The sequence below is a fragment of the Saimiri boliviensis genome, chromosome 14 (genome assembly GCF_048565385.1).
Source record: "Saimiri boliviensis isolate mSaiBol1 chromosome 14, mSaiBol1.pri, whole genome shotgun sequence".
NCBI lineage: Eukaryota > Metazoa > Chordata > Mammalia > Primates > Cebidae > Saimiri > Saimiri boliviensis.
Genome location: NC_133462.1, coordinates 69,290,085 through 69,314,170, shown reverse-complemented (window position 1 = coordinate 69,314,170; position 24,086 = coordinate 69,290,085). Strand labels below are relative to the sequence as shown.

At 38.6% G+C, this 24,086-nt stretch overlaps 2 protein-coding genes across 4 annotated transcripts in view; one reads left to right on the top strand and one right to left on the bottom strand.

Moving 5' to 3' along the window:
• SPATA17 (spermatogenesis associated 17) overlaps positions 1–14,887 on the bottom strand; it is a 207,039-nt gene extending 192,152 nt beyond the window's left edge. The window contains exons 1-3 of the mRNA XM_003930345.4: positions 14,794–14,887; positions 2,504–2,593; positions 169–250 (exon numbers count right to left, since the gene is read on the bottom strand). Of these exons, the coding sequence (XP_003930394.3) occupies positions 169–250; positions 2,504–2,593; positions 14,794–14,861 (240 nt within the window). The 5' untranslated portion in view covers positions 14,862–14,887. The remainder of the gene's footprint in view (positions 1–168; positions 251–2,503; positions 2,594–14,793) is intronic.
• A 262-nt stretch (positions 14,888–15,149) lies between these two features.
• GPATCH2 (G-patch domain containing 2) overlaps positions 15,150–24,086 on the top strand; it is a 200,146-nt gene continuing 191,209 nt past the window's right edge. For 2 of the 3 annotated variants that reach the window (XM_003930346.4, XM_074385207.1), the window contains exon 1: positions 15,164–15,324. In XM_003930346.4, the coding sequence (XP_003930395.2) occupies positions 15,269–15,324 (56 nt within the window). In that variant the 5' untranslated portion in view covers positions 15,164–15,268. Of the gene's footprint in view, positions 15,325–24,086 lie in introns of all 3 variants that reach the window. The other variant, XM_010340938.3, reaches the window with a different exon arrangement.

The following is a 24,086-nucleotide window of genomic DNA, read 5'->3' as shown; positions in this document are numbered from 1 at the left end:
TATCAGAAAATCCTTTCAGAAGAGGTCTCATAGCAAAAATTAAGCCCAATTTTGTCCTTATATAAATACTCATCATCAGTAACTTCCAAACTATATGTAAATACAACTAAAGTGACTAAGTCACAGCATATTTTATAAATCAGATGCTAGCATATATATTATGTTTACCTGCACAGTTAGCTGATATTCCTTTCTGCCTAAGAAACCTCTCCACCATTTTTGAATAACTGTTACAATCCTGTGTAAATACCTAGGATAAAAAACATGTTTATTAGTATCCTTTCATTGAAACAAGGAAGCTCAGTTAAATCTTCACTTAGAATATTCTACTACAATTCAAGAATTCAAATTCAAAGCCAAGTTTATGTGCACTTTTAAAGAGTAGAAAGTTATTCTGGGATATAATTAATCATTTCTAAAAGTAGAAATAATGGCATACGTAATTATTCAGTATTTCTTTCGGGCTTATTATTACACAATATTTAATTTCAATTCCTCTTCAATACTTACTCTTTAAAATATTTTTGAATGTTAAGACTATAAAACAGGTCACAGTGACATATTGAGAAGTAAGCCAGGCACTATTTATGTAAATCATTATTGACACTTAGAAATAACTCTTGAGGGCCAGGCACAGTGGCTCAATGCCTGTAATCCCAGCACTTTGGGAGGCCAAGGCAGGCAGATCACCTGAGCCTAGGAGTTTGAGACCAGCCTGGCCAACATGGTGAAACCACACCCCCGTCCCATTTCACCACCCCCGCCCCCAACTCTACTAAAAATACAGAAATTAGCTAGCTGTGGTAGGGTGAGCCTGTAGTCCCAGTTACTCTGGAGGCTGTGGCAGGAGAATTGCTTGAACCAGGGAGGCAGAGGTGGCAGTGGGCCAAGATCGTGCCATTGTACTCCAGCCTGGGCAACAGATCAAGACTCTTTCAAGACTGTTGAAAGAAAGAAAAGAAAGAAAGGGAGGGGGGAAGAAAGAGGAGGAGAAGGGAAGGGAAGGGAAGAGGAGGGGAGAGGGGAAGGGAAGAAAGGGGAGCGGGGAGGGCAGGGGAGAGGGAACAAGAAGGGGAGGGGAGAGGGAGGGGAGGAAGGAAGGATTCATGAGGTTAAGAAATAGTTCTCCTCTTCATTCTTTTTCTGTAATCCTCAGTCTATCCAAGCCAACATCATGTTAGACTGCTGAATTTAAAAATACTCTATTTGCCACCATGTTCCTTAGTTTATATAGCGGCCAAAAGAGAAACCTTGTCTTCTTGGCACCATGGCTCACACCAGTTATCCCAGCACTTTCGGAGGATAAGACAGGCAGATATCCAAGTTCAAGAGTTTGAGACCAGCCTGACCAACATGGAGAAACCCCGTCTCTACTAAAAATACAAAAATTAGTCAGGCATGGTGGCACGTGCCTGTAATCCCAGCTGCTTGGGAAGCTAAGGCAGGAGAATCGCTTGAACCTGGGAGGTGGAGGTTTTGGTGAGCCAAGATTGTGCCATTGCACTCCAGTCTGGGCAATAAGAGCAACATTCCATCTAAAAAAAAAAAAAGAAAGAAAGAAAAAGACAAAGAAGCCTTGTCTTCACACTTTAAAGTTGCATGTCTAGCTCCTACTAGACAGTATAAGAAAGTTTTATATAGGATAATTCCCAGTCTGATGAGTTATTATGAAGTAGGCATATTTTCCTCTACCTAATCCCGGAAAATATACTTTAAGAAAGACACGGAGGGAAAGTTCGGGCACGGAAAAAAAGGGAGAAAGAGTTAAGAAAGGTACAAATTTCAGTCTCTTTGGTCAGATGACATCATTATCGCATCACTTCCTTTTATCTACCAACATGGTGGAAAAGATTGAAGCGGTTTTCTCTTTTCCCTCTTTCTTACCAGTCAATGAATTTACTGCTATAAATACAAACACAGTCATTTGTAGACCCTACGGAATATGGGAAAAGGAGTCTGGGCAAGTGTGTTTGTAATATTGAGAATTTTGTTTTATTTTTTTGAGACAAGAGTTTCACTCTGCTGACCAGGCTGGAGTGCAGTGGCGCCTTCTAAGCTCACTGCAACCTCTGCCTTCCAAGTTCAAGGGATTCTCCTGCCTCAGCCTTCCAAGTACCTGGGATGTGCACCACCAAGCCCAGCTAATTTTTGTATTTTTACTAGAGACAGGGTTTTGCCATGTTGGCCAGGCTGGTCTCAAACTCCTGACCTCAAGTGATTCACCTGCCTCAGTCTCCCCAAGTGCTGGGATTACAGGAGTAAGCCACTGCACCCAGCCAATATTGAGAATTTTAAAAAGAAACATAGTCAATGTAATTTAATTTTGGTAAGAAAATATCAGAAATACTATGTGTTTCTTTTAAAAGAACACCATATAATTTATGAACTACATTATGAGTAAAATAAAAAATTATTTGAAATGAGCACTGCATGAATAAATTACATTTTCTAAGGGATATATATTTATGACACATCTGAGGTTTCCATGACAAAACCAATATACCTGATATATGCCCGAACTTGACATCCTCGAAACCAGCTCTGGATTTTAACTGCTGCGTCATTCTCCTTATTTCTAAATGAATCTACAACACTAAAACAAAATGTTTAAAAAGAACTTCATTAGTAACTAATATAATTCTAAAGCAAGTCAACCTGTTAAATTTGATTTTTAATTTCTTCCAAAGTGATCATTATAAATTCAAATGTCATTTTAAGTAACATTAAAATATAAATAAATAAGGCATTTCAAAAATCATGAGCTAGGTTTTGAAAATTAACATTTCTCTGAGAAGCCATGTGCTTTCAACAGCTTTACTTTTTTTTTATTTTGATAATCACCAATTTTACAATTAATTAATTTGCCAGTAATTTGTATTAGGGAGTAAGAAAGCAATGTGTTATTTTGACATTGCTTTTAAAACATAATCATTTGAATTTACTGTTTAAATCCTACTACACATGTATCATGTAAGACTAAAATGCTCACATATTTCACTCATTTATCAGTTAAATGAGTTGCCTCTAAGTAAAATGAATCCATCACAGAATGCCTGTTCCATTAACAGCTGGAATTCTCAGAAAGTCTGTTTAAGTTAAAGGAGGCAGGGGGAGGGCCATAGGGCTTATACAGAGATAAGAAATTCAAATCAGTGATCCAGATGTGAAACATGTACAATATAGGGAGAATTCACACAAATCCATAAGATTACATAAGATATAGATTAAATGTAGGATAAACTGTAAAAACCAACACAGAACAGAAAACCAAGGACCACACGTTCTCACTGTAGAGTAGGAGTTGAACAATGAGAACACATGGATACAGGGAGGGGAACATCACACACCCAGGCCTATCAGGGGGTGGGGGATTAGGGGAGGGATAGCATTAGGAGAAATACCTAATGTAGATAATGGGTTGATGGGTGCAGCAAACCAACATAGCACCTGTGTACCTATGTAATAAGCCTGCACATTTTGCACATGTACCCCAGAACTTAAAGTTTAATAAAAAAACACATACGCACAAGAGAATATATAAATAGTTGCATTACCTGATAATGAATGGAAGGCACTATGATAAGATTACTATACAATGCAATAAAGTCTGCTGGAAATAATTAAGAGTGGAAGACCACTCTAGACAGGAATGGAAGGAAGGAAAGGTTCCTTATTGTTGTATATTTGTACTGCATGAAACAAATGATAGATGTTTGATTAAGGCCCAGCGCCGTGACTCATGCCTGTAATCCCAGCACTTTTGGAGGACAAGGTGGGTGGATCATCTGAGGTCAGGAATTTAAGACTAGACTGGCCAACATGGTGAAACTCCATTTCTGCTAAAAATATAAAAATTAGCTAAGTGTAGTGGCGGGCAGCTGTAATCCCAGCTACTCAGGAGGCTAAGACAGAAGAATTCCTTGAACCCAGGAGGTAGAGGTTGCAGTGAACTGAGATCGTGCCACTGCACTCCAGCCTGGGTGACAGAGCAAGACTCCGTCTCAAAAGAAAAAAAAGAGGCTTGAATAAAGTGTATTCTGGCATCATATTATTGTACTCCATGTGGGAGGGAGAATAGCTTAAAGTCCTTTCCTCCAGAGAGCATTCCCTGACTTCCCAGCCTACAATTAGGCCTTTCCATGTTACAATCTCATAGTTCTTCATAATATTTACCACAATCATATTTAAAAATTATTTAATGATAGTCTCTTCCACTAAACCTGAAAACGTCAAGGGCAATAATCTCGTCTATTTTGTCCTATACTGTATTCGCCATGGCCTCAGGAGAGATCATTGGTGTCACTCCTAACACTCAACCTCTGTCTTACCAAAGGTGCTAGCTGAGGGAGAAACATGCCTGTTGGCATATTCCATCCCAGTGAGAAGTGCCACTCACAGGCTTCCCTCGCTAGATCTACTCCCAACATTGAAACCTCTCCCTACTTTAGGATGACAAGTTGCTGAAGAATCCATGAGTGTCCTATCCTCTTAGTAACTTAAATCCTGGGTGATGATAGGAAAAAGACAGGCAAACATGAAAGGAGCTGTTGAGAGAAATAGAAGGAAATAAATACATTTTACTAATTAAAACTTTATGTGTCAGGCACAGTTCCTAACATTTTACATGCCAGTGAATTAACTCATGCGTAATCCTTTCAATACCTCTATGAAGAAGAGAATTATTATCCCTATTTGACAAAAAAAGATACCACTGTGGAGAAAGTATTGTAATATGCCCAAGGTCACATCTATAGTACGTGTCACAGCTGACATTTAATCCTTGGTAGTCCTGCTCCAGAGGCTGGGTTTTTAACCATCACTGCTTCTAAAGGAGAAGAGAAATGAAGAGAGGAGAAGAAAGGAAAAGTAAAATGGAAGAAAAGGAAAACGCAAAAAAAATTTATGTAATTAATTTCCAAATATACTATTGAAATTTTGTGGCAAAAAGTAGCACCAATCTCCCTGAAACAATAAAAGAAACCGAGAGACTAAGAATATGAAATGATACCAACATCTATAGCAACACCCCAAAATTTTAGAATAACCAAGTGTTAGTGATAAGAACTCATATATATTGCTGCTAGGAAACAGTTTGGCCTTTGAACATATATAGAATAATTTTATTTACGTAAGTAAAAACCTAACAAAATTTGAGGGATGTTCATTAAGGATGTATACACATGTAGTAAAATAATAATGAGAACGATAAAACGCAAATTTCAAGACAGAAATGAAGGATGGGGGAAATAAGGAGCTTAATAGTTGATGCCAAGGCAAAAGGCCTTGGTTTTTGGAGTTTTGTGCATAATATTAAGGGATTCTAGACTCCTCGAATATCCACATTTTGACCATGGAAACACATATCCCCAGAGTTTGATAATCTCTGTAAAGATTTACAGTAAAAAGATGCTAAATAACAACAATTAAAAAAAAAAAAAAAACAAGAAGCCGGGCGCGGTGGCTCACGCCTGTAATCCCAGCACTTTGGGAGGCTGAGGCGGGTGGATCACGAGGTCAAGAGATCGAGACCATCCTGGTCAAAATGGTGAAACCCCGTCTCTACTAAAAATACAAAAAATTAGCTGGGCATGGTGGCGCGTGCCTGTAATCCCAGCTACTCCGGAGGCTGAGGCAGGAGAATTGCCTGAACCCAGGGGGCGGAGGTTGCGGTGAGCCGAGATCGCGCCATTGCACTCCAGCCTGGGTAACAAGAGCGAAACTCCGTCTCAAAAACAAAAAACAAAAAAACAAAAAAAAACCAAAACAAGGTCAAATCATAAGATACAAGTATAGCACAGTGTCATAGAAGTTAATGGGCAGGCATCAAGATGGGAGACCATGACTCTGCATTGTTAAACAGTGTGCAGAAGTCATGGAAAACAAGGTCATTATTCAACCAGCTGCAGGGTTAGAAAGAATCTTTCATTTTTATTTTAAAATCTTATCCTGGCCAATAACAAGATGGGATCGTGGAACAAAGAAATTGTCATTAATGGTCAACACGGAAGGATACAACAACACAATGTCCAGTAGAGCAGGCAACTCGAAGAAAGAATGTGGAAAAAATAAGAATAATTTCATTCAATAAGGCTAATGTGAAATAAAATTCATGACAATAGAATAGAGCTGTTTCTTATGGTTATTTAAACCTTTTACCATTAATATTTAATACAAGTCAACTAGATTTGCTTTTCATCTACTTAATATTAGTCAATTTAAATTACTGAAAACATTTGTTTCTCCTTTCCCACCAACAATCAACTCACTACCTTTACAAAAATGGAAGAAAAATATGAATGAGTCACATAGATATATCTAATAATTATTTTGAAGTTACAGTATTAGTTATTAATGTATTAGTATGAACTCACCCTTTATTTATAATTGTCATTAGAAATGCAGAAGAGAAGGAGTCAAATTAACTGTTTTCAGTTAATGTTTTTGAATTTCTCCTGGTGACACTGGTCAAGTAGAAAACTAAATAATTTCTTTTTGGGGTACTAATAATGTGTGTGTATATATATATATATATATATATATACACACACACATATATATATACACACACACATATACACAAGCACATATTAATAAAAACTATACATTGCAATTAAAAGGAAGGAGGCACTAAATATTAACTAGTAGTTAATGTACTGCTAAACTTTAACTTATGTGCTAAAATTTCATTTCTATACACGTTTTTCTGTTGCCCGTTTTTTAACTGCTTAAAAACGAGATTTACAGATGCTGGGTTACCACTGGGATGCTGAATACTCATACAATATGTCATGAACTGCTAGACATTTTATGTTTAAAATGAAAAATGTGGGTAACACTTTATTTTAATGGTATATTAATTAGTTCCAAATTACAGTGAAAATCCTATAGCAGTGAATAAAATATGACATCTACATGAATTTGAAATAAATTTATTATGATCAGTATTATCACAATGAATACTAAATGAATTAATAATGATGAAAGACCAAAAGTATTACCAGTAATGTAATAAAACATCAAGAAATAGCTGAAAGTTTCCAGTCACTTCATCATCAACTAGAAATAAGTACTATAACCCTGGATAACACTATATTCATGTATATCATTAGTGGCCAGAAATTAACTGACAATAAGTAGAAAATGAAAAAAAGTGCGTACTTAAATATCTTTCCAGTAATATGCAAAAAAATATGGATTTTACACATCAACAGACTGCTTGGTCTGACCTATGTATATTATCTATGAATAAACACTAGATTAAAAACTCAATACTCTTTCTTTTTCATTATCATATAACTTGTAACTATTTTAGACAGTAGGAATAAAATTCCATTATTAGCTGCCCTGTACTGTCAGATACGTTGATGTGTAAAATGATTATTGTTTTGCATATAATTTCACTATTAGGTCTTAATGATTTCATGCTCCTTAAGGGCAAAAACTACAGTACACGTAATCTATACTTTGGATTCTGATTATCACCCATGTGCCTAATAACAGACACTTGATGATAAGAAATAAGACTATGTTTTAGAACTAGAACTTATGTTTCATATTTCATTAATAGTCCTCCTCATTGTTATTATTTCACAGCTCTAGGAATAATGGGTTGCAAATGCATTATTATTAAATCATATAGTAGGAGATACCATAGTTAGCCAAATATTAAATACTATGCAGAAGTCATGGAAAACAAGGTCATCGTATTTTAGAACTAGAACCTATATTATTAGTGCATTTAAAAATATTTTGTTTCCTAGCCAGGCATGGTGGCTCACGTCTGTAATCTCAGCACTTTTGGAGGCCGAGGTGGGCCGATCACCTAAGGTCAGGAGTTCCAGACCAGCCTGGCCAACATGGTGAAAGCCTATCTCTACAAAAACACAAAGATTAGCCAGGCATGAAGGCAGGGGCCTGTAATCCCAGCGACTAGGGAGGCTGAGGCAGGAGAATCGCTTGAACCTGGGAGGCAGAGGTTGCAGTGATCTGAGATCGCGCCACTGTACTCCGCCTGGGCAACAAAGTGAGACACCATCTCAAATAATAATAGCAATGTCAAAGTCACTTTCTTATTTTTTGTTTTTATAAGACAGAAGTCACATTATGTCACTCCTCTGCTGAAAACACCCTTTGTTTTTTTTTCAGATGGAGTTGCTAATATTTTATTTTTTGTAGAGACAAGGTCTCACTATGTCACCCAGGCTGGTCTTGAACTACTACTGGGCTCAAGTCATACTCCACCTAGGCCTCCCAAAGTGTAGGATTACAGGATTTGAATCACCATATGTTTAGCTGTTTATGGTCTATTTCCCTCATAACTTTTTGTTCTTTGTTGAATCTTCAATATTCAGAACAGTACTTAGCATATAGTGGGCATTAGGGAGTGTTTAAATAATAAAAATTTATTTCAGGGCCAGGTGTGGTGGCTCAAGCCTGTAATCCCAGCACTTTAGGAAGCCGAGGCAGGTGGATCACTTGAGGTCGTGAGTATGAGACCAGCCTGGCTAACATGGTGAAACCTTATTTCCACTAAAAATATAAAAATTAGCTGGGTGTGGTGGCAAGAGCCTTTAATTTCAGAGGTTGGGAGTATGAGACCAGTCTGGCTAACATGGTGAAACCTCGTCTCTACTAAAAATACAAAAATTAGCTGGGTGTGGTGGCACGTGCCTGTAATTCCAGTTACTCAGGAAGCTGAGGCAGCAGAACTGCTTGAATGCAGGAGGTGGAGGTTGCAGTGAGCTGAGATTGCACCACTGCCCTCAAGCCTGTACAACAGAGAGAGACCCTGTCTCAAAAAATAAATATTTAATTCATTATTACAGTATTGAGAATGTTAATAGGATAACTTAAGTTCTAACAAGAAATGTTAGGAGTAAGTTCCTTTATTTTAAAATCTAAAGTAAAATATAGTTGAAACATTCTAAGTCATAATAGAAGAGGAAAAAGAATTTAAAAGTAGGTTAAAATAGGGCTATATGTAAAATGCCTACATATCAATAGCAATAACGAATGTAAAGAAGCTAAATCCTTCATGAACTTTTTTAATTTTTAAAAGCCTCCAAATTTCTTCCTGCAAAGAAAATTATACAGAATGACGTGATTAACTCCAGTAAAGGAGGATCAATATTATGGCAAGTAGAATTTAAAGGTGAAAAATTAAACAGGTGAAAAAACTAACATATAGCCAATTATGCAGAGACACACCAATAAACATATAACATATGCAAAACAACAAAACAAGAGACACTACTTGTAAACCAAAAATAAAATTCCAGAGTTACCTGAAAATCTAGTTCAGGCCATGATAGCAGAGGGAATTGGACTATTGTTATACCCCTCCAGCATCCACATCAACACAGACCTTAAGTCTGATAAGAAATATTTAGTCTTTTCTTTTTAAAGCTGCCAACTTGGAGATTTCCTCTGTATGATAAACATGATAAAACCTAGGTCTCCACAACCCTTTATAATCCAGACATTCCTCATTTCTTTCTATTGATAATAACTCTTTCAACCACTTACCAGTCAGAATCTTTTCCTTCCTTCCTTCCTTCCTTCCTTCCTTCCTTCCTTCCTCCCTCCCTCTTTCCTTCCTCCCTTCTTTTCCTCCCTCCCTCTTTCCTTCTTCCCTTCTTTCCCTCCCTCCCTCCCTCCCTCCTTCCTTCCTTCTTTCGAGTCTCACTCTGTCGCCCAGGCTGCAGTACAATGGTGCGACCTTGGCTCACTGCAACCTCCGCCTCCCGAGTTTAAGCAACTCTCCTGCCTCAGCCTCCTGACTAGATGGGACTACAGGTGTGCACCACCACCCCCGGCTAATTTTTGTCTTTTTAGTAGAGGCAGGGTTTTGCCATGTTGGCCAGGCTGGTCTGGAACTCCTGACCTCAAGTGATCCACCCACCTCAGCCTCCCAAAGTGCTGAGATTACAGGCACGGGCCACTGTACCTGGCCAGAAAAAATTTTTGATCTGCTTAAGACCTAAAGGGCCCTGCCTTGTGGAACCAATATAAACCTTACATGTATTGATTGATACATTATGTCTCCCTAAAATGTATAAAAGCAAGCTGCACCCGGACTGCCTTGGGTACATAAGGACTTCTTGGGGTGATGTCATAGGTTCATCCTTAAGCTTGGCAAAATAAACTTCCTAAATTGACTGAAGCCTGTCTCAGATATTTTGGGCTCACCTATACTATAGAAACACAGTGTAAGAGAAACATTTTCTCATTCCTATTATAATTTGGCAGATTAGACGAAATTTAAACAAGAACATGGGGAAAATGAACAATACAACCAATGAACATATACTGAACTCTTCTCTCCACAAAGTATAGTGTAGTGTATAGTATAAATGACCAATAAGTCACAAAGAAAATCTCATAGTTCGAAAGAACAGAAATGAAGCTAAGAATTACTAGAGAAAGTTAAAACAACAACAACAACGAAAAGGTCACTGTCAAGGGACAATGGAACCACCACTGCAAAATTGTAACTGAAGACAGTGAAAGAGAACTGACCTAACCAACTCCACCTTGCTTCTAACCTCTAAGCTGTCTTCATTCATTCCTGGATGTAGGCTGAACTAACTTAGCAAGAAATTTAGGCCGGGCACGGTGGCTCAAGCCTGTAATCCCAGCACTTTGGGAGGCCGAGGCGGGTGGATCACGAGGTCAAGAGATCAAGACCATCCTGGTCAGCAAGGTGAAACCTCGTCTCTACTAAAAATACAAAAAGTTAGCTGGGCATGGTGGTACGTGCCTGTAATCCCAGCTACTCAGGAGGCTGAGACAGGAGAATTGCCTGAACCCAGGAGGCGGAGGTTGCGGTGAGCCGAGATCGCGCCATTGTACTCCAGCCTGGGTAACAAGAGCGAAACTCCGCCTCAAAAAAAAAAAAAAAAAGAAATTTAGTTAATAGTTTAAAACAAAGATAACAGGCCTTTTCCAAGGAAAAAACCCACTTCTTGCTTGGGGACTAGACAGTCTTTGTAGGAATAACAAATTAGCTAAAAGATTGGAAATTCTGGTTTGGGGCCAGAAGTGGTGGCTCACATCTGTCAACCCAACACTTTGTGAGGCTGAGGCGGGTGGATCACCTGAAGTCAGGAGTTCCAGACCAGCCTGGCCAACAGGGTGAAATCCCACCTCTACTAAAAATACAAAAATTAGCCAGGCATGGTGGCATGTGCCTGTAATACCAGCTACTTGGGAGGCTGAGGAAGGAGAATTGCTAAAACCTGGGAGGCGGAGGTTGCAGTAAGCCGAGATTGCACCATTGCACTCCAACCTGGGTGACAGAGCAAGACTCCGTTGTAAAGAAAAAAAAAAATTATGATCTGGGGAGTCATGCAGCTGGAGGCTACAAGATTCTAAACCTCCCTAAATTGCTCCTGGGGGTAACATCACTATTGTGAAACCTAAGGTCAGTGCTAGAGATATTTTGCAGATGCTGCACTTGATGGATCAGCTGTCACCACCCAGACTGATAAACTGGCTCTGATCTTGTGGCCCCCACCTCGGAATTGACTCAGTTCAATAAGACAGCTTCCACCCTCTATGATTTCATCTCTGACCCAACCAATCAGCACTCTTGACACACTGGCCTCCCCCAACCCACCAAATCATCCTTAAAAACTCTGATCCCCTAATGCTCAGGGAGACTGATTTGAGTAACAATAAAACTCTGGTCTCCTGCACAATTGGTTCTATATGAACTACTCTTTCTCTATCGCAATTCCCCTATCTTGATAAGTCAGCGGGCAAGGTGAATCCATTGGGCAGTTATAACAACTGCCTACTACCTATTGTTCCCCTTATGCCCAGGACAAAATATTCTGTCTCTCTGATGGACAGGCTAAAACATAAATACACATCAAACATTCTCTGCAGGAGCAACTTTCCAGAGGATTCAAATCAGTTGGGCAACCCACACATCTCCTATTCTCCGTACTTCATAATCTCCTCCTGTATTTGCTGCTCACTTCTTGGAGTTCCAGATCCTTCCTCTTTGTTGGGCAGAGGAGCTTCCCTTTTCCACAATGGACTTCCAGGCCTTGGAGGACTCAGATACTAACCTAATCATTTAGGAGTATATTTTTTCAACAAAGTCCTCTTTGAATTGCAGCATTATTCTGATGCTAGCCTTAGGAGGAAGGATTCTTGTCCCTACCTTGTTGCCAAAAACAGAAGACAAGAAACCAAGGAGAATTTAAATTGTTTCCTACAACTCTGTTCCCTACATGTCAATGGATTTGGAACAGTACGTTCAAGCCATTTAGACTTCTGGATCTTGGTGGTTGTTGCGATTTAATCAGATCAGCTTAATGGGAAGAAAAATTTGTTTAGAGATAGTGAACAGCAGAGGTTTTTTTGTTTTTTTGTTTGTTTGTTTTTTTTTTTTTTGAGACGGAGTTTCGCTCTTGTTACCCAGGCTGGAGTGCAATGGCGCGATCTCGGCTCACCGCAACCTCCGCCTCTTGGGCTCAGGCAATTCTCCTGCCTCAGCCTCCTAAGTAGCTGGGATTACAGGCACGCACCACCATGCCCAGCTAACTTTTTGTATTTTTAGTAGAGACGGGGTTTCACCTTGTTGACCAGGATGGTCTCGATCTCTCGACCTCGTGATCCACCCGCCTCGGCCTCCCAAAGTGCTGGGATTACAGGCTTGAGCCACCGCGCCCGGCCGCAGAGGTTTTAATGTTAGATTAGTTGGCTCTGATAATTCATAATTGACCTCAAGCCATCCACCCACCTTGGCCTCCCAGCATGCTGGGATTACAGGCCTGAGCCACTGTGCCTGGCTGATTATTTGCAATTGTTTGACACTTCATCAGGCTTTTCTGGAACACTGTTCTATAGCTCTAAAAATATAGATTATCTAATAAATAGGTAACTTTTACATTAACTTGTAACATTGCAATAACCAAATGAAACATCCTTTGACTTAGTTCCTAGTGCAATCCCTTATATATAATCAGTCCTCAAGAAATACTGGTTGTTTCCCTTCCCGTCCATGTTACTCTATTGTTATTGTTATTATTATTTATTTATTTATTTATTTTTGAGACAGAGTCTTGCTCTGTTGAACAGGCTGGCGTGCAGTGGTGTGATCTTGGCTCACTGCACCCTCTGCCTCCTGGGTTCAAGTGATTCTCTTGCCTCAGCCTCCAGAATAGCTGGGACTACAGATGCACCACCATGCCTGGTTGATTTTTTTATTTTTAATAGAGATATTTTGCAATGTTGGCCAGGATGGTCTCAAACTCCTGCCCTCAAGCGATCCATCTGCCTCAGCCTCCCCAAGTGCTGAGACTGCAGAGGTAAGCCACCAAACCCGGCCACTATTGTAATTAATTTTTAAATGCCTATATTCCATACAAGGATGTGAACATCATGATGGATGGGGCTTATTTCATTTATATATGTTATAAATACAGCACTTGCCACATACTCTAAATAAATAGGTAATTTCTATAATTTCTATGTTTAGCTATTGTTAGTATGTTTATTTAAACCAGGATTAGTGACTTATTGAAAGATTCCTTAATGTGATTCTTCAACAATCATTGTGTTACTAATATTGTAACATTATGATAGACATTGGAGACAAAAATAATGGTGTGCAAAATAAGAGGCACCATCTCTGCTACTCGTTTAAAGGGGAGATAGATATTATCTCATAAAAGAATGTAAAATTGAATTGTGATCAGTGCTGTAAGAGAGGTACATTGTAAAATAATAATGTGGTGGCGAGATAAATGTTAGAATAAAAACAGCCCAGCAAGACCCTATCTTATTAACATGTTTCCCTTTTGGTCTGTCGTATCATTATATTCTATAATAGTCTAATCCACTTTTTTGCAGTTTCTCTGAAGTTACAAAAACTCCTGAGGCAATGCTTCTTTAAAATGAACGTCTTCTTAGGCAAGAAGTTTGAGTGTAGGCAGAAGAAGAAAGCTGCTGGTGGTTTTCTTACCCATCGTCTATTAATCTTTTGGTACTAATTATCTCTTCAGAATGGTTTAGGTACTTTTATTTTATTTTATTTATTTTTGAGACAGGATCTTGCTTTGTGACCCAGGCTGGAGTGCAGTAGTGCAAGCTCGGCTCACTGCAACCTCTGCCACCCAAGTTCAAGCGATTTTCCTGCCTTAGCCTCCCGAGTAGCTGGGATTACAGGCATGTGCCACCAAGCCCGGCTAATTTTTATATTTTTAGTAGAAACGGGATTTCACCATGTTGGCCACGTAGGTCTCGAATTCCTGGCCTCGGGTGATTCTCCCGCCTCAGCCTCCATAAGTGCCGGGATTACAGGCGTGAGCCACCACTCCAGGATACTTTCATTTTAAAAAGGCAAAGGAGTCATAGAATAATTGAGTTCAGTGATGTTTGTGAAGTCATGGAGGTTCAAATCCCTAGGTGGATGGGGAACAGTCTGAACTCACTGGGCTAGTGAACCAGGGTGATCCCCAGTCAGGGTATTGAACCTTGAACCGGAAGAACATAGGTTTCAACAAACCACACAGTGGTGATGCCGAAGAAAAAAAAACACTTCACAATTTTATCTATGCTGGGAGTTTCTCTCAATCCTCTCACACTGAGTATCTATGGCCTCTCTATTTAGAATTTCGTTGTATGGTAACACAAACAAACGATTATGTTTCCAGCCCATTAAGGGGAGAATTGGATGCTACTTAATGAATCAGGGACATCGTTAACTGGAAACTCCCGCTGAGGAACAACTGATAGAAAGTCACGCCAGCCCTTTACGCGACCCTTCTCTTTCTGACTTACCTGTTCCTAAAGTAGTACTCATTTCCTACAGTCAACGACCTAGCTTGCAGCCGGGCTAAAGTGGCCATGGTCTCTCGGCCTCCGGTTTACAACTGGTGTTACTACCGGTCTCCATGGTAACGGGGCTAAACCATAGCTCACTCCCAGGGTCCGACTTTTTGCTCACTCCTCTTTTCTCTTACTCTATTTCGACCTTAAGAGTACTATAAAGAGAACTAAGAAATTTCTGTGCAGCATAAAAGGTTTAATTTGTTTGTCTCTGTCTCTACTGCGGGTGTGAAGAGTGGATTATAGGAAGGGAAAGCAGTAGGCGAGGAGAACTAATGGTTGCGCCGGGCATCCGGTTTCCGCCTCCAGTCGGCTTCCGGAAGCTCATCTCAAAATGCTGAACTGTTCTTTGCAAGTCGCCGGTGCTGTGGTAGTTGGAGTCTGTTCACGGGCCTGAGCCTCGAGGCCAGGCTCTTGGGTGTCGTTAATGTTCGGGGCCGCCGGGCGCCAACCGATCGGAGCTCCAGCAGCCGGGAACAGCTGGTGAGGCTGGCGGTCCTGGGGAGGAGGAGGTCAGGGAAGGGTGTGATGGCCTGAGGCCGCTCCGCTGGACCTGGAATGGAAGCGGGAGGGAGCTGTGATGGATGGTCTGAAGACATCTAGGCCTTGCTCTCACTCATTCCTGGGATGCACGCGGTTTGTGGGAGCTTTTGGGAGTATGCCAAAAAATTGTGAAAGAATACAGTAAATGTTTGTTGATTGCTTGTTTAACAATATTTTGGAAGTCAGGCTTCCTGTAATCCCAGGAGCAGTTTATCTCCCCATTGATTGTTGACAAAACTAGGGACAGGAAGAATGTATCTTAATCTGGGCCCTGTTCCCCACTCCTCTTTCAAAATTTACCAATTTATACTAAGTCTCTTGGAAGGTAAGTTCAATAATGGAAAACACATCACCCTCTCACCCCCTTTTTTGGAGAGAGGGGGCAACCTACCTGTTTCCACCCTCTTGAACATTCTAAATTCAAATGAGATGTGCATGGGGGTGTTCCAGAAACTTACAACTGTCAGGATTAAGTTTGGGGCTTGACTATGTCTATGGTACTATGTCACCAGTGCCACGTTAGGATAGTATATTGCTTTGACTTTGCAAGATATTTTCACAAATTATATCAAAAGCGCAGAGTATCCAAGCGTCTTGTCCACAGTTGCCCTGTACATTTTAATCCTAGAGCTAGAATCATGGTTTTGGGATTTCTAGTTGAAAACTGTAATATCTATCCTGTTTTTCTCCCAAGCCCTTTTCTTCCAAACGTAACACAAGACAACCAGTGAAACAAACAATCAATTTCCTACTGAAAACCTTAAACATAAAAGTTTTGACCAACAGGTGAAAGAAATGTGGCTAAACAGTGCATGTTCATTCCTAGATTCTGCAAAAATTAGAACATGAGGAATTCTAATAGTCTGTGATCTCAAAGAATTATTTTACATCCCCTATCACTGAAAAGTTATCCAAAATATTTTTAGTTAGGTCAGATCATTTTGTAGTTAAGTTTATAATGAATATAGATTTAATTTTACTGTTTTTAAATTACCACATTTTCTAGTGAGAAAAGTAGGGAGCACTTTTTAAATGAACCAGGTTTTAATAGTGTAACTAGCATAGAACAAACTGCATAATTCTTAAGTGCTTAATTTTATTAGTTTTGGCAATTGTGTATACTTATGTAACCACCACACAAAACGAGATAATGGACTTATCCATCATCCCACAGTTCCCTCTCAAGGATACCTTTCTTAATGTTTCACCATTCATTATCTTTGTAAATCAGGGACATAAAATGTCATCTGTAGATTGGTCTGCTCTTCCCAGGGTGCTAGTGATTTGTAGAATAGGTGACTGCATCAGAATATGATTGATTCTGTCAACTTCTGCCTTCCAAATCATGGTTAGGTACTGAGAGAAACCTCCTTCAATTCTCTTTTAAAGGCTCTCTTGTCATACAACCATTTCTTATGGCACCAGAGTATAACAAAGTGGTAGCACTTAGTATTTTTGAATGAAATTCTTTTTTTTTTTTTTTTTTTTTGAGACGGAGTTTCGCTCTTGTTACCCAGGCTGGAGTGCAATGGCGCGATCTCGGCTCACCGCAACCTCCGCCTCCTGGGGTCAGGCAATTCTCCTGCCTCAGCCTCCTGAGTAGCTGGGATTACAGGCACGTGCCACCATGCCCAGCTAATTTTTTGCACTTTCAGTAGAGACGGGGTTTCACCATGTTGACCAGGATGGTCTCGATCTCTCGACCTCGTGATCCACCCGCCTCGGCCTCCCAAAGTGCTGGGATTACAGGCTTGAGCCACCGCGCCCGGCTTGAATGAAATTCTTAAAGTCATTCCTGTTTTGGCACAATGAACATGTTCCAAAAAACTGGAACTTCATTTTTTAGTCTACCTGTATGACTATACAGTCATTCCAAATTCCTTAAGGGAATTTTCTTTTTCATTAGTTGGACAGATACTTACCATACAACATGAATGTTTAGTCCCAATAATAAATTCTAGTCCCACTGGGAATACGACTACTAAGCAGTTAACTAGGTGCCAGGTTTTACATACATGTGTCATTTCATGTAGATTTTTTGAGGTAGGTGTATCATTCTTTGTGTTTTAGATAAGGTGACACAGAAGCAAAGATGGTTTAAGTAACTGGCCTAAGTATATCATATTTGCAGGATTATTCCAATATACCCCCCTCCCCCAAAATTCTTAAAACACTTTTGTATATTGCCTGTGTGTCTGAATGAGATATAATATGTAAACTAGCAGTTATATGCCCAGATTTATTAACCAGTCTGGAATTTCTAACTTATTTAGCTCCCATCTTGACTTTCTCTTTTCTTTTTCGTTTCTTTTCTTTTTTTTCTGAGAAGGAGTCTCACTCTGTTGCCAGGCTGAAGTGCAGTGGTGCTATCTAGGATCACTGCAGCCTACACGTCCTGGGTTCAAGGGATTCCCCTGCCTCAGCCTCCTGAGTAGCTGGGACTACAGGCACTTCCCACCACACCCCGCTATTTTTTGTATTTTTAGTAGAGATGGGGTTTCACCATGTTGGCCAGGATGATCTCGATCTCTTGACCTCGTGATCTGCCTGCCTTGGCCTCCCAAAGTGCTGGGATTAGAGACGTGAGCCTGCATGCCCAGCTCATCTTGACTTTTTCAACTTCTCCAATTTGGAGGTTGCTCTTTCAATTTTTAGGCAACAAATGGGTAAATGTAGGTAATTTCTTTACTTAACTATGGTATTGTATTTTTTTTTAACTTTGTTGTGTGGCTTTGCTTTTTAAAAAAGCTGTTAAAAGAAAACTGTTGACTCTAGACTTTTGTTTCTGCATTTTCATTTCTATTTGGTATTTTGATTTTATTGATATTTGAAAAACTGCATAGTGAAAGGTGTGCATTTTTTAAAATTCTTATTTCTTGTGTTTTGGAGTTTGTTTTGGCTTAGTTGCATACTGGTAGGTTTGAGTCAGGTTTTTGTTTCAGCGATTAAGATTCAAAGGAATAGGGCCAAGCATGGTGGCTCATGCCTGTAATCCAAGCACTTTGGAGGCCAAGGCAGGCGGATCACCTGAGGCCGGGAGTTCAAGACCAGCCCGACCAACATGGTGAAACCCAGTCTTAAAAAAAAAAAAAAAAAAAAAAAGATTCAAAGGAATAACCAGTATGATTTTGTTCAAGTAATTCATTAATTTTGGTATCGCTTCTTAGCATCCATATTTATGTTTGATGTCAAGCTGGAAATCTTTACATTGTCTTTGATAATTTTTCCTTAACTTCACATTTACTTAGCTAAAAACCTAGAGTGTCTGGCTTGTTAAAGTAGCAGAAAATTTGGAATTTGGATTGTTTAAAAGCTTTAGTCATAATGTTTTTCTTTTGTTATTTGTTCAGTCATATTTAGTCATTCATTGGTTTGCTCATCTGGCAGGTTATTTTTTAAAATCTGTTATATGTCAAGCAGTATGTGGCTTGTAATTAATACTGTCTTTATTCTCATTCCTGTTATAGAAATTGAGGTTATATGTTTACTAATTTTTTATTAAATAGTTGCAATGTATTCATGTAAACAATAAGACTCATTTTCTTTCTACTGTGTGCCTAATAGATTTGAATATAAATATATATATATATTGACAAGAGCTAGAATGAAATATGTATTAAATTCTAAATTTTTTGTTTTGTTTGCTTTAAACTGACTTTATTTCATGTAGGCAGTTTTTTATTCAGTAGTTTACATTTTGAAAGTAATTAGAGTGTAAGGAAAGTTAAGTAAAGTAACAAAAATCAGAAGCATGGTCTTCAGATTTTAATAATAAATGAGCTTGCCTTATTAAATCACTAATTTGAAAACAAGGGTTAGACTTTATTTTTCTTAAAGCCAATCATGGTTTGATTTTGAGCAAACCATGGTAAAGAGGAAAGAGTTTCCTGAAAGTTCCTATGGTGACAAAGGCGACAAAGTAGAAGCTGTAGGCAGCATCTGCAATTGAATACAAGTCAGTGGAGCTTTGCTTCCTTTCCACTTTTAACTGGGAAGGATTATTTAATCTTTTTAAATTTACATATGTATATTTTTAAGGTGGAAATAGGTCAGATTCACAGCATTATTATTATTATTATTATTATTATTATTATTTTGAGACGGAGTCTCCCTCTGTTGCCCAGTCTGGAGTGCAGTGGCATGATCTCTGCTCACTGCAACCTCTGCTTCTTGGGTACAAGCGATTTTCTTGCCTCAGCCTCCCGAGTAGCTGGAATTACAGGCTCATGCCACCACGCCTGGCTAATTTTTGTTGAGATGGGATTTCACCATGTTGGTCAAGCTGGTCTCAAACTTCTACATGATCTGTCTGCCTCGGCCTCCCAACACGCTGGGATTACAGGCATGAGCCACTGCGCCCAGCCAGCATTAATTTTTTTTATTTTTTAAATTTGGGATTTAAAATTTTTCTTTAGCTCCATAGAGTCTTCAAGGAGTCCATGAACTTAATGAAATTATATGCAGCAATTTATAAATGTCTGCTATCCTTCCTTTGCCCAACATTCAGAATGCTTCATGACCTCAGAAAGATTGAAGGCCTTTAACTATAATACCCTTAAGATTCCCAGTATCGTTATACCTTAAAAGCAGAATAATTTGGAATCTTTTGGTGACCAGTTTCTCTTATTTGTGGGTAGAGGTTGTTGAAAGATGAAATAACTTCTCTTAAACATTAAATACCCACTGTCATCCTCAGAAAAATCTTTTTAAGGTAGGAATTATGCCAATTTTTATGATGAATAAACACAATCAGAAGATAGGTAATTTGTCCAAAGTACTATAGCTAATGAATATAACTGGAATTAACTTCCAAATTCATAGCTTCGATTCCAAGCTCATATTCTCTGTAGTTTCCTCCCAACCTTTTTTTTCCCTCAAGCATACTGTTTTTTATTTATTGCCTACTATTAATGTGAACTTGTAATCAATTATTTATATGTTTCAGAATAAGATAATTCTCCCCTACCCCACCCTACCTTTTTTAAAAAGAGAGAAAACATTTAGTTTTGATTAATAATTTAAACAAGGAAAGTCAAGGAATTTCTAAAGTAGCATAAGTGTCAACATTTAGTGTTAGGGTTATTGTTAGTTTGCTAAGATAATGCTCACCCAGCCCCATACATATATATAAAAGAAGAAAATTGAAGACATAGTCTCTTAGTAGATTTCTAGGTTGAGATAAGGACTTATTTGATGAATAATATTCCCACTGAAGAGGAAAATACATAAATTCCCACAAGCAGCAAAAATCTTAAGATAATTCTTATGGATCATATGGTGTTAAATTGGTCATAAAGTCATTAGTCATTTAGCCTTGATGTGGCATCTTGAAGGCTCACTATTTGCATGGTTAGTCACTGATTTGCATAGTCTACACTATTATGCATTAATTTAAATCTGCTTGGTTCAACTGTTTGCTGTATACTTTTAGGAGCAACCAACCTTTTCTAAAATAAAAGCTAATATGATAATGGAGATGTGTAAGTCCAAGACTATCTTCTTCTTAAGTTTGTGAGTAATTTATAACATTCAGCAGCATAGTCCTTGAATAGGTACTGTGTGTTAGTACAGTGTTTTTGTACACACTGAATTTTTATTTGTACAAAAACCAACACATTAATAATGATTTCTTCCCCTAAATTTTTGTAAGCCAATTAAGCAGATGTACTTAACACCAGGTAACTTACTTTTAGCTCTGCATTCCTAAAATTACTTAACTTTGTAGAAGTGCTAATCCATATTTTAGAGACGTAAAGATGAGTTTTACCAAGTACTAGGTGATAAACAATATTTACTTTCCTCTTCCTTAACTAGTTACCCAATAGCTATAATCAATTATCTTTTAGTTCTATCTGGAAGGTTTTTGTTTTTAATATGAACAGTTTTTTTTTGCAGACACAAATGCATATCCTTTTGTTACACAGTTTTTATCAGCATCTAGGCAAGGAAATTATTTCCTATTTTTTCTATACATACTGTATTTTTCCCTATTAGGAATAGCAGTAGTCATTGTAAAAATAGTTGACTGTTAATTTTGCTGGGAATCTGTTTTTGGGACTTTTTTCATTCCTGCTATTCCCACTTATGTTAATATATTGCTGACTGCCATTTAAGAGCCCATGGACTATCAATCAACTCCCAGATCTTAGGGTAGATTAAGCAATAAATTAGGACTAAGGTATCTTCCTGATTCTTCCTTGAACTAGAAATATTTGAAAGAAAAACATTATTAATTGGTCTTATTCTTAAACATCCACTTTTAGGAAGGCTTTTTCTGAATTGATTAGAGCCTATTGATGAAACCCAAGGATAGGCTGGGCACCGTGGCTCACGCCTGTAATCCCAGCACTTTGGGAAGCCGAGGTGGACAGATCCATGAGGTCAAGAGATTGAGACCATCCTGGCCAACATGGTGAAACCCCGTCTCTACTAAAAAATACAAAAATTAGCTAGGCGTGGTGGCGGGCACCTGTAGTCCCAGCTATTCGGGAGGCTGAGTCAGGAGAAACTGCTTGAACCCAGGAGGCGGAGATTGCAGTGAGCGGAGATTGCACCACTGCATTCCAGCCTGGCGCCTGGCGATGGAACAAGACTCTGTCTCAAAAAAAGAGACCCAAGGATAATAGTTCACTCCTTTACTGGGTATTTGGTGGAGGAAGCCAAACAAACGAACTTAATATTTGGCCTAAAATTTTTAAATAAAACTTGCATATCAAATGTTGGATTGATCATACATTTTATACTGCTCAGCATAATCCAGTGCCACCTGAAAAAACAGTACTCATCTGCCCAGATCACTTCCTTTCATAAAATCCAACTTTATATAGATGTTGGGGCCATAATTTTGTTTTGGGGTATTCTGTTCATTCAGACTATCTTAATAAAACGATTGATGGACTATTGTTATCTTAGGCATTACCCAATATTAACTGTTCCCAGAAGATTTCATTTCTAAATGAGTTCTAAATGAAGAGAAGTGGCCTTTATAATTTTGAATATACAAATCTCAAATTAGTTAAGTGGTACATTCACTGAATTTAGTATAATTCAAACTTTAAAACCGGTTGTTCAGTAAGTACACATTTGTACATAAAAGTTCTGTATTTCCAGGTTTCCCCTTTAATGGAAACTCTTATTTAAGAAACTATCTTTAGGTTAAAGTGTTTTAATGCATCAGTTTTCTGATGCATCACTGTAAACTGCCAAGGCAAAGGAAATAAAAGAGCTATTGGTCCTGTGATAGTCTCTTAGGATTACTTTGTTTCTGAGAGGCTAGTAGGAGACAAGAGTCTTTGTCACCCAGGCTGGAGAACAGTGGCATGATCTTGGCTCACTACAGCCTCCACCTCCTAGGTTCAAGAGATTCTCCTGCCTCAGCCCCCTCAGCAGCTGGGATTACAGGCATCTGCCACCATGCCTGGCTAATTTTTGTATTTTTAGTAGAGATGAGCTTTCACCATGTTGGCCAAGTTGGTCTTGAACTCCTGGTTTCAAGTGATTTCTCCCTGCTTGGCCTCCCAAAGTGCTGGGATTACAAGTGTGAGACACTGTGCCTTGCAGATGCCAGTTTTAACTGAGAGATTAGTTAGTGAAGCAGCTTAACGTTAACTGACTATAGTATTACTGGCTTATTAGCATGGGTTTTGGTTGGGATTGACTTCAAGAAGAGTCTAGTTATTTGAAACTGAAAGGGGAAAAGGTGATTTGAACTCTAAGTAGGACTTATTAAATGTGTATTTTTTCTGTGTTTTCATAGGTTTTTTTTTTAAAGCTTTTAAAAGTAATATGTAGTTGATATTTGAGTGACATCATGGAATAAATTGTATGCTTCTAATTAATGTATTTTTCAAAATACGGGATGTTTTTTCTTTTGTTTTTTTCGAGATGGACTTTTGCTCTTTTTGCCCAGGCTGAAGTGCAATGGTGTGATCTTGGCTCACTGCAACCTCTGTCTCCTGGGTTCAAGAGATTCTCCTGCCTCAGCCTCCTGAGTAGCTGGGATTACAGACACTCACCACCATGCTGGGCTAATTTTTGTATTTTTAGTAGAGATGGGGTTTCACCATGTTGGCCAGGCTAGTCTCGAACTCCTGACTTTAGGTGATCTGCCTGCCTCAGCCTCCCAAAGTGCTGGGATTACAGGCATGAGCTACGATGCTTGGCCTAAAAATATGTTTTATTTTTTTCTTGAGAGAAGCAGCATAAAGTCAAATAAGGCTGACACAGTTTTAATAAGATTCTGGAGAATATTTGCATATATAACTGCTAATATTGCTAAGAATGAAATTTCTTAGTAATAGAAATTGAAGTGTATCAGATTTCAATGGATTGAATCAGATATGCTAACCTTTTTCTAATATTAGTACTATAAATTTTCTCTGCTACAGTGAAGCACTAAATTGGTAATATCCAAAATAAACTGATTTTAGTTAGGTGTTATATTCATACATCAAGTTAATTTCATTTTTTTTATTATTTTGATCTGATCATTCACCCCTTGATAAGAAAACTCTGTCTTCAAAGTGTAAGTTACTCTAGAACCAGGTAATACAGAGAAAGGATCTTGATTTTAATACATGTTAAAGTGGCTTCGGGTGAATTTTTTAAGGTGCAAATATTATATTCAGAGATAATAGGTCTTTCAAACTATGTGTGTGTGTGTGTGTGTGTGTGTGTGTGTGTGTGTGTATTTATTGTGTGTG